This window comes from Poecilia reticulata, chromosome 10 (genome assembly GCF_904066995.2).
Source record: "Poecilia reticulata chromosome 10, P_reticulata-male-v2, whole genome shotgun sequence".
NCBI classification, from domain to species: Eukaryota; Metazoa; Chordata; class Actinopteri; order Cyprinodontiformes; family Poeciliidae; genus Poecilia; species Poecilia reticulata.
In genome coordinates, this window is record NC_088839.1 from 8,212,686 (window position 1) to 8,228,511 (window position 15,826).

The 15,826-nt window shown below is 38.7% G+C and overlaps 3 protein-coding genes across 3 annotated transcripts; 1 reads left to right on the forward strand and 2 right to left on the reverse strand.

Annotated features, from left to right (window-relative positions):
• Positions 1–794: 794 nt before the first annotated feature.
• On the reverse strand, positions 795–4,281 carry mmgt1 (membrane magnesium transporter 1). Its single transcript, XM_017307235.2, has 4 exons — positions 4,121–4,281; positions 3,776–3,828; positions 3,415–3,518; positions 795–1,671 (listed from the first exon to the last, which is right to left on the reverse strand). Exons 1-4 carry the CDS (start codon positions 4,197–4,199, stop codon positions 1,527–1,529), a joined length of 381 nt encoding a protein of 126 aa, XP_017162724.2. The 5' UTR covers positions 4,200–4,281; the 3' UTR covers positions 795–1,526.
• Positions 4,282–4,688: 407 nt separating this feature from the next.
• Positions 4,689–6,622, forward strand: pfdn6 (prefoldin subunit 6). The gene is made up of 4 exons (XM_008419700.3): positions 4,689–4,883; positions 5,039–5,109; positions 5,191–5,315; positions 6,348–6,622. The coding sequence occupies exons 1-4, from the start codon at positions 4,820–4,822 to the stop codon at positions 6,466–6,468; spliced, it is 381 nt and encodes a 126-aa protein (XP_008417922.1). The 5' UTR covers positions 4,689–4,819; the 3' UTR covers positions 6,469–6,622.
• A 4,123-nt stretch (positions 6,623–10,745) lies between these two features.
• Positions 10,746–13,364, reverse strand: her5 (hairy-related 5). Its single transcript, XM_008419701.3, has 3 exons — positions 13,219–13,364; positions 13,034–13,129; positions 10,746–11,832 (listed from the first exon to the last, which is right to left on the reverse strand). The coding sequence occupies exons 1-3, from the start codon at positions 13,267–13,269 to the stop codon at positions 11,395–11,397; spliced, it is 585 nt and encodes a 194-aa protein (XP_008417923.1). The 5' UTR covers positions 13,270–13,364; the 3' UTR covers positions 10,746–11,394.
• Between the last annotated feature and the right edge of the window lie 2,462 nt (positions 13,365–15,826).

A 15,826-nucleotide genomic window follows, 5' to 3' on the forward strand; every position in this document is an offset into this window, starting at 1 on the left:
TTTTGCATATTTGTTTAAACTGGCAGAAAAAAAATCAAGCCACTGAGCCACTCTTTCCATCGGCAGAAATAAAAGCTCCTCATCAGAAAGATCCAGTGAGAGCCAGGAGGAGGGTCTTAGTGCTGTCAATAACTCTCATGTACGCGCTGCTTAATATGCTAATGATGACAAAAACTGCTTATCCGCCGTCACTGGTGGCCATCCTAACTAGCTTTAGCATTCATGACAGGCTCTGCTGAAGGGGGAAAAAACTAGAGCGTGTACGCAAGCCTGATTGACAGTACCAAGACCCTCCTCCTGGCTCTGATTGGTTGTTTCTGACCTAGCTGTCTATTTATGCAGCTAGAACTGGGGAAAAAGCAGAGGAGCTAATTTTTTTAAGATCATCTGTCTCATGTTAACCGTCACAACATATGGACAATTTTAACAAATATGTAAAAAAAATAACATAAAAAAATACTGCAGCTATAATTGGCATAATTTGCACAAGATTTGCATTCCTCATCTTTTCAAAGCTTAAACATGCAGTTTTGTTTTCTCAGTGTAAAGAATTTGTATTTCATTATGTTATAAAGGTTTACATTTTGCTAAATCAGTCTGGAAATCACCCTATCCTACCACCGAGTGCCCAACACCAACAACTACAATTTGTCTTTCATTACATGAAGTGATCACAGCACATAAACTACAATTATTCAGCCATTTCGTCATAAAATAGCATTTTTCATTTTTATCATGAAGTTTAAACATCAGCAGTGATTGAAATATATAAATAAATAAATAAAAACATCCACTTTGTAAAACCAGTATGAATTTTATTAAATTAAAAACAGTCTGTAGGATGTTAACAAAACGTAAAAATTATGGAAAACAAAACTCACAGAAACGAATGGAGTCGTTAGAATTTTAAGGTCCAAAGCGTCATTAGAAAGACTGTAATGTTTCCTGCTTTCACTTCTCACCTCCAGCCTGATTTCCTGGCTCAATAACAAACAACTTCCCTCGCAAACAGGATACGCTGAGCCCGCAGGACGTCACTCAGGGAAACGCGGAGGATCTTTTGTTTGTAAAGCTCACATCTACAAGCTTAAAACTTGGCCTGAGCAGCAGTGGAAGAGAAGTGAGAGGGTGAAATCAAACCACTGTGGAAAAGAAATTCAAAAAGAGCAGTGCTATTCTGATTTGGCTCAAAAGAGGAAAGAAAAACAAAAAAAATAGTCTCGAGTGTCTTAAGACTCTAAAGCCATTATATCATAGCATATATATATATATATATATATATATATATATATATATATCTGCATGGAAAACAGAAGGGTTGGCACAGTCAATGTCGATTATGGTGGTAACCACTTTATGGACAGAGATGCAAATTTTGGACAGCGTATTAGTTTATTAATAAATAAAACTTTTTTTAAGTGGAAGAAGTTAAGTTCTCAGAGCCCTCCCCCTCAGCCTGGCTAACAAAAACAAAATCCTATCAGGGCGGCGGAAGGGTCCGAGGCGGGCGGGGCCCCGGCTCAGTGCTAATGCTCCAGCTTGCGTAGCCTGATGGGGTTGGGCAGAGCCTGCTGGTTGGAGGACGGCTCCTCTTTCGGCGTGCGGAACAGGACCCGGCCTCGATGGTTGAAGAGGTAAAACGACGGGTGATTCCTCAGCGTGTCAAAAGTTCTGAAGAGAAAGAGAAAAAAAGATCAACTAAAACACGGTTGTAGTTACAAATAATACACCTGAAAACAAACCTCTGGGTAAGACAGTGCTATCCTTACTTTACTTGTTACTGAGCAATGTTAGAAGATTGATGTTTTATCATTAAAAAGACCGAAATCAGTTGTTTGGAAATCTAACCGGACACCAAAAATGCAAACGGGATGATTCCATGTCATCATGACTAATTGATCCAGTCTTTCTTCTCCAGAGAGCCGTTGTTCCAGGGTACATAAAGGTGGCTTCTTTAGTGATCAACTCTCCAACAGTCCACCACAATCAGCTCCTCAGATTCATACAACACTCTTAAAGGTCCTAACATGCCTTAAACCCAAGACCTATAATGTACAAAGAAAAATAGCATTTTATATAGAAGTGGTTCTAGGGCTGCAATGAACAGTTATCAAAAGAAATTGCACATACAGATTTTTCATTTAACCAGTTGAACCTTTTTTAATACAATATTAGAAATATGTTAAAAAATGCTAATTAACAATTCAATTCCTTTTTGAAATAAGAAAAATATTTTATTGGCTAAAATGCAACAACATATTCATTTCACGAATTTGAGCTGGTTAAAGCTAAAACCACGCCACTTGAGTTTTGTAACCGATTTACAGACAAACATGTTCTTATCTTAAATGCAAAATGTATACTTATTTACTTTTGGGCTTACTTTTAATTACTGCTTTGAATGTTGAGAAGTTTGCCTTTTTTGAGTCTGTGTACTCCAGTTAATGATCAATCAATTACTAAATTAGCTGACTATTATTACAATAATCAGTTAATCATGATTAATCATTTCAACCCTAAGTAGTTCCAGAAAATAAACGTAATGTCCTATGGATTAGCAACAGAAGTGAGTCAGTGGTGAAGATGAACATCATTAAGCCAACTGGTGATACATTTGCGCTCACCCATGGCAGATCCAAAAAGCTAGCTAGATAGCTAGCTAACTATATTAGCAGGTAGTTAGCAGTAGCAGCAACCCGCCTTTACTCACACAACACAATGATTGTGTGCGACTCAAACATCTGCCTGACAGAAAAGTCCTGCAAGAAAAACTACATCGGCTGTGAGACAGAATGGTCTCAAGACCAAAAAGTAAGACTTATGATTAACATATTTAAGGCCAACTTACATTTTTATGAATTTAAGACAAAATATAAGGTCTTAATTTTAGATGCATGTATTTAAGACTTTGGTACGTCTTCCAGAATGCCAGTTTTGTATTTTTTTTGGAGATAACTGGCTTCTTAACTGTCCAGTCTTAGCCACACAGTACATGCAGAAACACTCATACCCGTCTAAAGCCTTTCCTGGACAAACTTTGCACAAGTGGCGATTTAATGACGTAGTTGAGACCTCTTTAAGAGACACTTCCAGCACTTTCCTGATTTTCCCCGAGTCTTCACGCAAACCTAGACTAAATTAAAAGACTGTAGGTTCCCTGCATTTTCCTGAAATGTTTGCTTCATTGCTAGTAGTGGCTCAGAAGGTACATCGTGGGGTAAACATGCATCTGGCTGCACAATAATAGCTGGCCTTGACGCAACAACGCGTTATGCGTTATGGGATTTCGGTTCATGTCTTGGGTTAAAGCCCAACAGAGCTGCGCCTATAAATGCATCTGAAAGTGCGGAGGCTCCCCTGTGACAATGGCAGCCAACAGTTCCCACATCGAGGGGATTGGTGCTCCGCTCTTACTTGTTTTTCAGCTCTGAGGAAGCGTCCATGTCCTTGAACTCTCCAGCAATGTGGACAATCCCGTAACAGGTCATCACAAATGACAACAAGGTCTGCAGGACAATCTGAAACAGGGGAGGGGCCGCGAAGATGAAAAGGATGAATAGGTGATACTTATAAATATGACATTCATTTGTGTGTTTTCCTTCCGTATATTCTTTCCTTCGTTAGTTTTCACTTGTGTTTTGCAATATTGACAAGTTTTAGCTGTAAATATGGGCACTTCAATGACTTCTGAACCATGGAAATTAGATAAAACTGCATGCAGTGTAATTGTATTGCAGGATATCTTCTTAGAAAGAAAAACCCTGAAGTTACTCACGTCAATTGGTAGCGTCTCATGCTCCTTCTCTGTGAGCCTCATGTATGATCGATCTGCACGGAGAGATGGGATTTAATGAGACCAGGAAGCACGACTCCTCTATCAATCAGAACCAAACGTAACGATATTTAAATACTGTCGATCAAAGCCTTAATAACATAGAAATGTCACCGCGGGAATGAATGCATCAGTGTCAAAGGTGAGTATTAATGCCTTTCCGCCTCAGAGCTGACTGAGCGGAGCTAAGCTGCTAGAGAGGCAGGCCCGTGGTGCCGATCTGTCGGTCAGACCGACCAGAACCAGCCGACACCGGCGGGACTGCCAGCGCTATGCGGAGAAACTCACGCTGTGCCGCCGAGAAAGCCGCGTGGGCTAAGGCAAAAAGCCCCACACCGACAACACCTTTCCAGAACGACGAAGCCATCTCGAAGCTGGGCGCAGGGGAACTATGGGCACTGCCGTAAAACGTCAGACAAGCGTCACAAAGTGTCGTAAATAACCACTGCGTCATAATGTTGAAGACGTAATACCAGATGAATATATGGGACAAAAATCCATTCCGACACACAGAAAACTAATGATTTCAGTTATCTGTGAAAATTAAAAATCATAAGGGTTTCGGTAACTTTTGTTTTTTGGGGGGATAGCGGATTCAGTCAGACAACCTTAAGAAATGCTGGTTTTTTTGTTACCTCGGAAATAAGAATGTCCGATTTACCCAATTTTTGTTTTTCTTCTCATCTGTGCCGCATGTCTTTATCTTTAATTGTCAGTCTACTGATTAGTTGCACACAAAACTGTCAATATATATAATTCTTAACATGTATCTTGTTTACGTTGCTGGAATAATATATTTTTTAAAATACTTCAAGAGGCATTAGGTAAGCAGAAATCCCGAGTCTTCAGTATGCATTGAACACCCCACAACATCCTGTCTGCCCACCACTTCTTCCTGTCCGCTGGCACTGAGCTCTCATGTTCTACAGTTAAGCTTTTTAGCACATTTGTCTCACTTATAACGCCGTTAGAAGCAAAATAACAAACATGGCCGAAGCCATTCAGAAGAAGTTAAAAGCGGAAGTGGAAAAATATGCACAGACGCAGAAAGGTGAGGGCTTACGAGCCTGTTTGTGGCGGCTGCCATGCTGCACCAAGCTAGCATACCTAATTGGGCCAGTTAGCAGTGTATAAATATATCATATAAACGCATGTATTTGTCGTGGTAGCCATCCAGATGTGCTGACGTACCGCTGTCTGTTTCAGATGTCAGTAAGAGCGTTTCAGCCCGACAGAAGCTGGAGACACAGATGGCAGAGAACAACATTGTTAAAGAGGCAAGTCTTTCTCGTTTGACCACAAATCAAACACCACCACGGGGGCTCTTTGGATTATTAATATAAGGTGTATCTCTCCAGGAGCTGGATCTGCTGGACAGCTCAAACACTGTCTTTAAGCTCATCGGCCCTGTGTTAGTGAAACAAGATTTGGATGAAGCTAAAGCCACGGTAGCAAAACGACTGGAGTACATTAATGGAGAAATGTAAGGAATAACTGTTCATCTGTGTGCCTTTACTTTACAGTCCATACACTTCATATAGAGATGACATTTGAATGTTATAATTGTGCAATGTTTTACACAGATGTTTGAAAATAACATTTAGTGCAACAGCCTTAGAAGTAAAAGTCATCCAATATTTCCCAGCTGTGCATTATGTGACGAAATGTGGAAAGCTCCAGGGTGAATTTGTTTTTTATTTTGGGGAAAAATTTATATATGTAACCGGATCCTTTCTGCGTTGTGCTGGTTTTATTGAGCGATCAGGCCGTGACACGGTTTGTCTTTAAAATTGATGGTTTCTCGATTTATTCTGACGAGAACAAACAGAAAATAACCGTGTTACAGGCTGCCCGCTCCAAGTCCTCTCCCGCAGGACAACATGACAAAAGGAGAAGACAATACCACAGAAGAAGAAATAAAAAGGAGGGGATTCCGATCTTAAAGTAACACGTTTAAAACAATGACAAAGTTTTTTTTAGAGGTGATTCAGTCAGGTAAGAAACAATAAAAATAACCCAAAAAAGACATTTTGTATAATTATAACAAAAGGGAAATGCAACCAGTTTACATATACAAGATTTTCATTGGAATTATTCCCAACAGTGTGTCTATAAAGAAGTTACTCTTTGCTGTTTAAATCAGTGGGCCTTCTGTTGTTATTCTTAATCCCGCAAAGCCAGTGAAACTTGCGCTTTATTCAGGATTAATTTTGAGATTAGCAATGATACTGAGGAGAATGACTAAACATTTGGTAAATAAGTAAAATAGCAGGTTGACTGTTAAACAATGAGATCAGCTGGGTTTAAGTTGTTTGTTGTGTGAAACATGTTTTCATGGTCCTGCATACTTTCCCACAATAAGAATATTTATATAAAGTAAGTCAACAAACCATATTGACAACCAGCTTGTTCTGAATGTCTCTTTAAGTCTCAAGATTTTCTTCTGTATCAACCCGGGTTAGGCGCATTTGGTCTGTTCTTACCTTACTTCCCTTTCCTTCCTGTCTCATTGTAGTCAGAGATACGAGACTCTCCTTAAGGACTATCACAAGAAATCTGAACAGCAGCGAGAGGTCCTGACCAGTTTACAGCAGGACCTGCAGAAAGCCCAAGGCCTCACTCCTGGAAAAGTATGATTACATTTCAAGCATGCTGAACACCCAGCCGAGGGACGATAACACAATGTAAACCTGTTTCAGGAGCTGAGGAAATTCTGCTTGTACCTTGTCATTAATTTGCAATGTTCTTACTGTGACTGTTCTGATGTTACTAATAAACATTTGTTTTCCATTTCCCTGTGTGTTTATTGTAAATATTTAAATTATGCAACAATATGAACAATTATTGTAATAAGGGAGAAAATGTTAGCCCTCTTACTAACATTTAAACAGAAATAGTCGGTTATAACATCATTTAAAACGAGTGTTTACGGTAATAAAGACGAAATAAAATAAGACTTTCTTCAACTTAACATCCCAGAAGGTTTTGTTAGCTTGTCTACCGCTTTTATGTTGGTTTTTCAGGCCACAAAGACTTCCGACTAAAAATAATACTGAGTCATTACCGTGTTTTCCTGCACGAGCCGTTAACAGTGGCGCACGTGGAACAGCAGAGCAGTTCTCACCTTCAGGTGCGGCGTTTTTGTAGCGCGCGAGCCCAGCGAGGGCCTGTGAAGACAACCGACACGTGTCAATTGTTGTTTTTTCTCCATTTGGCTCACGCGTCTTCAACGACAGAAATCCGGGAAAGCTGGAGAAAGTCACTTCTGGTTGGTTCTTGTGTTTTAACTGGACTTAGCGGCGGTAGCCATCTCAGTATGACACTACATACATGACGGACTTGTCCCTGAAAATATATTGAGAAATGAAAGCTATTTTTAATCGCGTCCAGATGAAGTTGCTCGGTGGACAGGACTTTGTGTGGTGTTGCTGTATTCAAACAGAGAAGTAGAGCGTGGGAACCTAAAGCCTCAGGTGGTTTTGCTTCAGCCAAAAGGTGTTCGGTCACTTTTCCTGTATTGCCTTCTGTCTGCTGTGGGAACCATCAAACACTTGTTGGAACCAACTGGGAACAAGTGTAACACTTTGGACATCTGCTCCTAAAGATTCAGCAGTATTAACACCTTTTGGTTTTGTTTAAATGGTTCTATTGGACCGGTTTAATCCGCGTTTAAACTAATTCCTGCACCAATGAAAACCCTAATCTGTTTCCAGCTTTAATTGATTCACTTTAGTCTTGTGTGGTCTTTTCTTTTTTCGGCTTAAAGCCGCCAAGCGCACAAAAGAGCATCCTGTCCGGCGGTCATCCCAGCGGGACTAACACCTCTTTGGATGCGGATTGTTTTCAGGATTTAGACGCATCCATCCACCCCAAAACAGCTATAAAAAAAGCCTCTGGAGGATGAACGGGGATTTCTGAGGAATGTTTACCTTAAATGTATTATTTCCACTATTAGCGCAACATTTGCTTGCTTTTATGGTTTCAGCATGTTGGTTTTTAATCCAATTTGGTTTTTAATCCAAACTGGATTAATAATCTTGTTTTTCCCAACACTCTTGGACTTTAAAAAAAATAAATTTTAAATATCAGCATTGAAATTCTATTATTAAATCCATCCCTTAAAACAAAGAAATACATTTGAATGTTCAATTTTTTTTTATACTTTAAAAGGTCAATTCTGTCCCTTATGTACAAGTCAGTAGTATTTGCAGTTTGGAAAAATATCTCCACCTAGTGGAAAACAATAAAACCTGAAATTCTGAGGGACGTTTACGCCAGAAAATAGGAACAAATTGAAATAAAAATCAAACGGGAGTCAGTTTTACAGAAAACAATGCACACTCTGTTTAGTTTAAAAGACTTAGAGGATAATTGACTTAAATAAAAATATAATTTTGTAGAAAGTACAGCAAGGCCACATTGCATACAGCTGATATCAACACAGCCAAACGCTTGTAAAAAAACAAAACAAAACAAAAATCAAAACACAGAAACATGTCCTGCAGCCCACGGTCAAAAATAAATTTGTACTTAAGACGTTTCCCACTTTGCCTTTTATTGCTAACGAACGGGGACGCAGCTAAAGCAATGAGCTAATAACTTTCCTTTTGTGGCTAAATGAATATAATGTAAATGAACAACTTTTTATTTTAATTTATTAAGTTCTGTATAATTTGTGTGCTCTAAAAACAAGAAGACTCACTGCAGTGATTAGTTCCTCTTTAAAATGCGCAGCATCAGGACAGATTTGCATCCAAACGATTCTGAAAAACAAGACTTTATATTTAACCAAAGGAGGGCCAAGAATTAGACTCAAGTAAGATTAGCACAACTTCAACATATTTTTATCGAAGTAAAAGTCAGAAGTAGCCGTCTAAGAAATTACTCAAGTAAGTGTAAAAAAGCATTTGGTAAAACGTCTAGACAAGTACTGAGTAACTCATCAGAGTATTAGTCATTTAATATTTAAAAATTAAACATCAACAAACGGAATAAAGTATAAAGTTAAGTTGAAATGTTGGTATTTTATGGACCAAAATGACAATAATTCATATATCAAGCAAAACAACAAAATCAGGCAAAAAATTATATTTCCAAATCAGTTTAATAAATTTTTAAAAAACAAAAACAAAAAAAAACAGAAAATTTAGCAAAAACTGCAGGTGTGTGTTTTTTTTCTGGTGAATTTTTGGTTAAATTTGTTTTTCATTCGGCAGGTAGAGAATCTAGAAATTTTACTCAAGTAAAATACTTGAGTGTATATGTAATGTGAGCCATGTCTTGTATTCAGACACACTAACGCTTTGCAAACGTTCATTTCCATCACAACTGGAAGGTTTCCGAAGGGGTGTCTCTCCCCGTCGTTCATTTGAGTAGATCTCAGGTCTGGACTTTGACTGGGCCATTCTAACACATAAATATGCTTTGATCTGAGCCGTTGTGTTGCAGCTCTGGCTGAGTGTTTAGGATTGCTGGAAGCTGAAGCCCCCCACCCAGTCTCAGGTCTTTCACAGCCTCGGTTTTCCTCCAGGATTGCCCGGCATTTAGCTCCTCTCGTTGCTGAAGAAAGGAATCCTCACAGCATGTAGTGCTGGTAGTTTTCCATCACACATTATGTTTTGCATTTAGACTAAAAAAACTCACATTTAGTGTTATTATGTGTACAGGAGCACATTCCTCCACATGTTTACTGTGTTCAGTGCAAACTGAGCCAATAGGTTCCTTGTGGTCACACTTCTATGAAAAGACAGATCAGTGAAGAGGATTACTGATAGTTGTTCTGTTGACAGAGGCGATGCCAAGAGGGGCCTGGGAGGGGCATGGGGCCCTCTAGAAAAATGCTGGCCAGCCCCAGATAATCATGTTCATGTGACAGAAAGGCATACAGAGTAATTTCTTCAAATAAAACATGTACATAAAACCCAATAGATAAATTCAAATTAACTATAGACAATGTAAACAAATAAAATAGCTTTTTTTTTTTAGCTTATTGGGCTGGTGTGGCCACCTCCTTATAAAAAACACTCACTTTTTATATTTTAATAATTTTCCTTCCAGTTCACAATTGTGCACTACTGTTTTTAATAACATAAAATAGCTATAAAATAGTAATGATTCTAATTAAGCATAATATTCTAATTAAGCATAATATTAATCTTTGTTACATGACTGGAATGTTTAAGAAGTTTAAACATTGTAGTTAAGTTAAAGCTCAGCGAGATATGGCAAAAATAAAATCATGGCCTATGTCACTTTTTTTGGGGGGGCAAAATATGATTTTGGCAAAAAAAAAAAAGACATAAGCCGTTAGCTTAGGAATGTGATGATACATTAGTTTACTTGCCAGCAATGATTCCAGATCATGTGCACCTAGACAGAAATTAACAGGGCAAACTTTGTGGACCAAAATCCATTTTATTTGACAAAGGGAGTGAGTTTCACTGTGAGACGACCTTACAGCAGCGTTTACGCCCAGCTGTGGATTAGATGCTGCCGAAGCGGTCTGCTCTCTGAACACGCGCGAATCACTGCAATCCTCTCCCACTCTACATGTGAAAAAGGTCGTCCGAAGTCGTCCGAACACCATGTAGAGACGACGGCTCTCCAATCAACATGTCAATAGGCATCATAACTGCTGTCCAATCTGGATGGAGTATGTGTTAATGTTCCTCTGGAGGCTTCTCAAAGTGCAGCCGCATTAACCTTCAAGGCAAAACGGCTCAACGAGCCGAGAGGCCACTCTGGAGGAAGGGCCAGGAAACTGAGAAGTGAGGACAATCATGAAAACACTCTGCTGATGTGTGTGTGAGCAAAGCAACACCACACCAACCCCCGGTGTGCTACGCAGAGTAAAGGTAAGGAGCCACGGTGCAAGAAAACAACACAAACAGAATAAAAACTACAGCTTGAAAAATTTACATTAGAAATTCACTGGTAATATCTTTATTTGTCATGTTATTGAAAAGCAATCTAGATCCAGTATTGGTGACAATGTGATCCATAAAGGCAGATCTATGCAGTCTAATGCTGTGTACAATATGTTTATGTTCCCATTTTCTGAACCATTTAAAATAACGTTTGTTGCGTTTTATTTTCTTATGTTTGAACAAAACAGTGAACCATTTGTTTTTTATCAGTTTTTTTATTATTAATTTTAAATGGGCTGTTCTGTTCCAAATTGAAAGTACTGAACAAATTACAATGTTGTTGTTTTTACATGTCTGACCAAACTTGTGAAGCTATTTAAGAGTGTTGTGCTGCTGCGGATTTATCAAATACATTTTGTAATCCAGTACATTTATGACAGTTTAAAAGCTTTTTTTTTTTTTTTTAAATCAATCCAACTCCGTTTCTGTGCGTTGCATCGGTATCATACCAAGCCTCTGGCCTCAGATATCGGTATCAGAAGTGAAAAAAAAGTGGATCGGTGCATCCCTGGTTTACATAGGTACATAAAAAAAAGAGGAAATACGTGAAAACTACAGAATATCTGTGCAGAAAAGTGTCCATGCTGTACAAATAGAAATAAAAGATAAAAAAAAAAGCATCTGTCGATGTCTCCATTATTTCGGCCAGGGTCTCCAGACTGAATCGGGGACTGTTGCGGAGGAGGCGAAGGAGAGCATCTGCCTGGTTTCGGACTCCTGTAAGATGTGGCGCTGAGGGGACAGGACGGCGGGGACGTCACCGGGGGCGACCACCGGGGATGCGCAGAGCGGGACCAGGACCGGGGAGGAAACAGCCGTCGGAGACCCTGAGAGCTTCAGCGAGGCCTGCAGTGAGTTGCCGTCCTCCAGCTCCAGGCTCTTGGAGGCGATGAACTGGCTGACCCGCAGAAGGCAGGACCTCATGCCGTCGTGGTAGCTGCGGTGGGGGCCGCCGGCGGGCCGCTGCTCTTCGGGGAACGCCTTCCTCACGGCCCGGTGGTCCTTCTCCTTCTTCAGGAAGTCAACAACGCTCTCCAGGATCTCTGCCTTCTCCACCTTCGGGTTCCTCAGCTTCTGCAGCAGAAGAAACGTGAGAGAAAAAAAAAAAATCACTTAAAAAAATGTTTAAAAATGGCTGCAGGCCAATTCATCCTGTTGCTAAGTCACGTTAGCGTCACGTCCCATTCAGCCTTCATTTCATTGCTTCCTACTTTGAAGAAAACAATTTGCACTTAATACTTTGTGTCTCAGTTTATATGTAGTTGGGTATTTTTGATTTATCCTAAATACAGACACAAAAAAGATCAAATTATATGAGTGAATTTAACTGTGTATGAACATAAATAGTTGATTTCCAGGTAAACATGTATTCTTTTCACACTAGACCAGGGGTGCCTAAAGTCGGTCCTGAATGGCCGGCATCCTGCATGTTTTAGTTCTCTCCCTGCTGGTAGTAACAACCTTTTCAGCATGTCAATGTTCCTCTTCGGCCTTCTAACAAGTCATCATTTGATCCAGGTGCATTAAACCCGGGAGAGAACTAAAACACCCAGGATGTCGGCCCTCCAGGACCAACTGCGCAAAAGTATAATAAATAAATTCATGAATAAATATATCTGTTGATGGTAAACTACATAAAATGACTAAATACTATCAGTATTTCTTCCAGTATTGTGGAATGTAAAAAAATCTAATTGAAATGCACAGTAAAGTCTGTTCACAATCTGTACAAAAATGCATGTTTTACATTAATACCTCAGTGTTTTAGTACACCAAAATATGCTCACTTGTTCAATATAGTTAGAAAATGACGGAATCAATTTGTAGACTTTGGCTGTTTGTGATCAGAATTTTACACTTCTTTTTTTACACGTTTTAGGTATAAATAAATAGAGCAAAAATAAATGCATACATTAAAGCATTCACTTATAAACCAGTTATGGTCTCATAAAGGACTGAAACGTCCTGCTACTCTTAGATGTTTGACCTCTATTGCAATTTTACAATTTTTAAAATAAATTAGGGGACAATTTTGAAACAGCCAGGTTAGACTGGAGTCACTTTATATTTCCTTAACAGGCGGAAATATATAATCATTTATATATACATTTAGATCAAATCAGTTGCCTAGACGATGCAAAACTTGTCTTAGAAGACGACTTCGTTTCGTGGCTGGTACCAAACGACCAAAACTACGAAATGACTGAACCCCGTCCAAAATAGCCCTCAGTTTACCGACATTAAATCTCAGTGCTGTTAAAAATAAATCACGTACCTCGTTTCCCGTGTTTTCCAGCATCAGTAGCCGTAAGGTTTCCAGGCTGCTGTTGATTCGCTCCCGTCTGCGTTTCTCCATCATGGGTTTGGACACCTTCAGGACCGAGAGGAAAATATTTTATCTTATTTGTTGTTGTTTGTATTCTTAAAATAAAGTAGTTTAACACGGTCTGTTCTTCTTACCTTCCTCCTGGATTTGTGTTCCGGAGTCTCGGTTGACGGTACAGCCTTCATGCTCCGTGTTTGCCCGGCTTCCCTTTCTGAACCAACGTGGGAACTGAATGAACTGAACGTAACGTTCCTTTATTGATTCTATGTTGATATCTCTGCTGTTAGCCACGCCTCCTTCCCATTTTACGCACAAACGACTTTCATTTGCTTTTGAATGGAGTTAAATTCACAAATTAATCAGAAGTGGAATACAAATGCAACTTTTCGTGAAAATATAATTAAATTTATTTCAGCTTTGGGTCGCGTTTTTTTTTTTTTTTTTTTTAGTCGTTTCTTCTTTTAGCTAGGAGAATTTTATTAAATGCTAATCTGTTGCTCTCTTTAAGAGTTAGGAGCTAAGTTTGACTAAAAATAAAAGCAACTTCCTACAAAATGCAATGTTGTATTTTTAAGTTGCAACATTTCTCTTTCTACCAAATGGAAACATTTCCTTTTTCAAACCACTTGAGTGAATTACATTACATGTGGGGACAGCTACTTTCATTTCTTTTTTTTTTTCTCTTTTTGTTAAACGTGAAAAATCAAAATAAGAACCTGCACAAATCCTTTTAGTAAACAGTTTGGCACTCTTGCACAAAATCCCAGTTTAACCAGGAAGCTTTTTACAGACGTAAAAATAGTATTTCATAAGCAACACAATGATTCTTAAAGAGCTGTTTGCTGAAAACCTGGCATACTGTAGCTGATGAAGCACTTCCCAAGTTTAGACATTATACTCTTCCAGTTCATGTATTATTTATCTCATTTCTTTTTAAACCTTTTACATTTTACCTTCTACATTTCTGAAAGACTTTTACTCAATATGTTACTTTTACTCAATATGTTACTAAGCAGATGAAACATTTAAAATCCAAATAAGAGACAGGAACATTGAGGAAGTTTTAAAACTGCAGTGACTATATATAAAGTATGTTCCTCCAGTTAATTTATACTTCTTAAGTTTTTTTTGCTTTCATACATTCATTTGACTTATTCTTAAACAAATTATCTGACATGAACAACCAGCATGAATACATGATGCATATTCATGCATCTGTAATGACTGCAATGATATTACAGTCATTACACTTTATCTTTACCTTTTTTTTTATATCCGCCACTGTACATTTTCAAAATTACTATTTATGTCAATTCACACTTAAAATTACTATTTTTGTTAATTAATTATGTTTCTGGAGGGTGTGCTGCTGACTGGATCACCCTTGTAAAAGAGACCTTGACTAAAATAAGTTCTTTACCTGGTTAAATAAAGGTTATTAATAAAAATAAAAATAAAAAAAATAGAAAAAACAAAAGGAAATTAGGATTTAATTTATCAAGGGGAAAACACAACCAATCCGTGAAAAGGCAGCTGACCCCTGAACTTTGAGCCTGGTGCAATGATCTACTGTCTGCCATAAATAAAACTAGAAACAGTGAAAACATAAAATACAAGTAACACAATAAATCAGTTGAATTTTGGCCTGGTGCATCTCAACCCCTACTGAGCTTTTTGGGTCCTTTTGTGACATAACTAACAAAAACTATGATAAATAATTTGATTAAACTCAACTGAAAAACAGCAACAACAACACAAATCTGGCTAGAAATTAGCTGCAAACGTTGTTGCATTTTGAAGTGTGCACACTCAGGTTTTTAGCATTCGGTCTTTTTGACTTACCTGAAATCAGTTTATTGAAACTAGATAACCTGAAATATATCTTAGCAGTCCTGGTACAGGATTTTCCTCTCTCTTCCATATTTCCATAATTTAGCTTTAAACTAAGTTTGTGCACAAGTTATGAGGGATAAATTAATAAAAGTTATCTGATTGGACAAAAGTGTTGGTCAGGAGAGGGATGCAAAAAAAAAAAAATCCACATTTTATACACATACACAACTGTTAATTAATAATTTGATAAAATGTGGGTAGGGCTTTGTGTAACTTTGAACCCTTCAACAACAAAAGTAGCACTTTTAAAATGTTTTTCTTCACGCACAGCTACGTGTTCGTGCATTGAACAGAACATTTGTCAGGTGAGGGGAAATGTTCATGGTGTCACAAAGGTGTTTATTTGTTAATTAATTTACCATCTTAGCAAATTATCTTATGAAAATGATCATATTTAGATTGGTTAGTGGTCCCCACCTGACAGTAACATAAAATAAAACAAAAATAATAAACTAAAACAGGGCTCCCCTCTCAGATAATAAATTTGGGGTTCCTCTCTACTTCCTCTGACCGCTATAACAGCCTGAAGTGAGGGGATAACACCGGGATGATCGGATCAGGACGCCCCGCAGAGATTAAGTGGCTTTTCAAGCGACGATACTTCCGTTTGAAATCAAAGAGCGGAGAGATTAGTGGCGGTCCAGAGACCAGCGCTGGTTGCCATGGCAGCGAGGCTGGAAGCCCGTTCTGACGCCGGATACAGGAATAAAATCATACGGGGCCGCATTTAGTCGCTGAACTCGTCGTGAAAGCGGGGCGAAAGTGCTGGCGCGAGCCTAAATGTTCGGGACACGCGCACACCCGCACTATAAATAAACCTCAAAGTGCGCTCGCGCTGCAGCGCGTGGA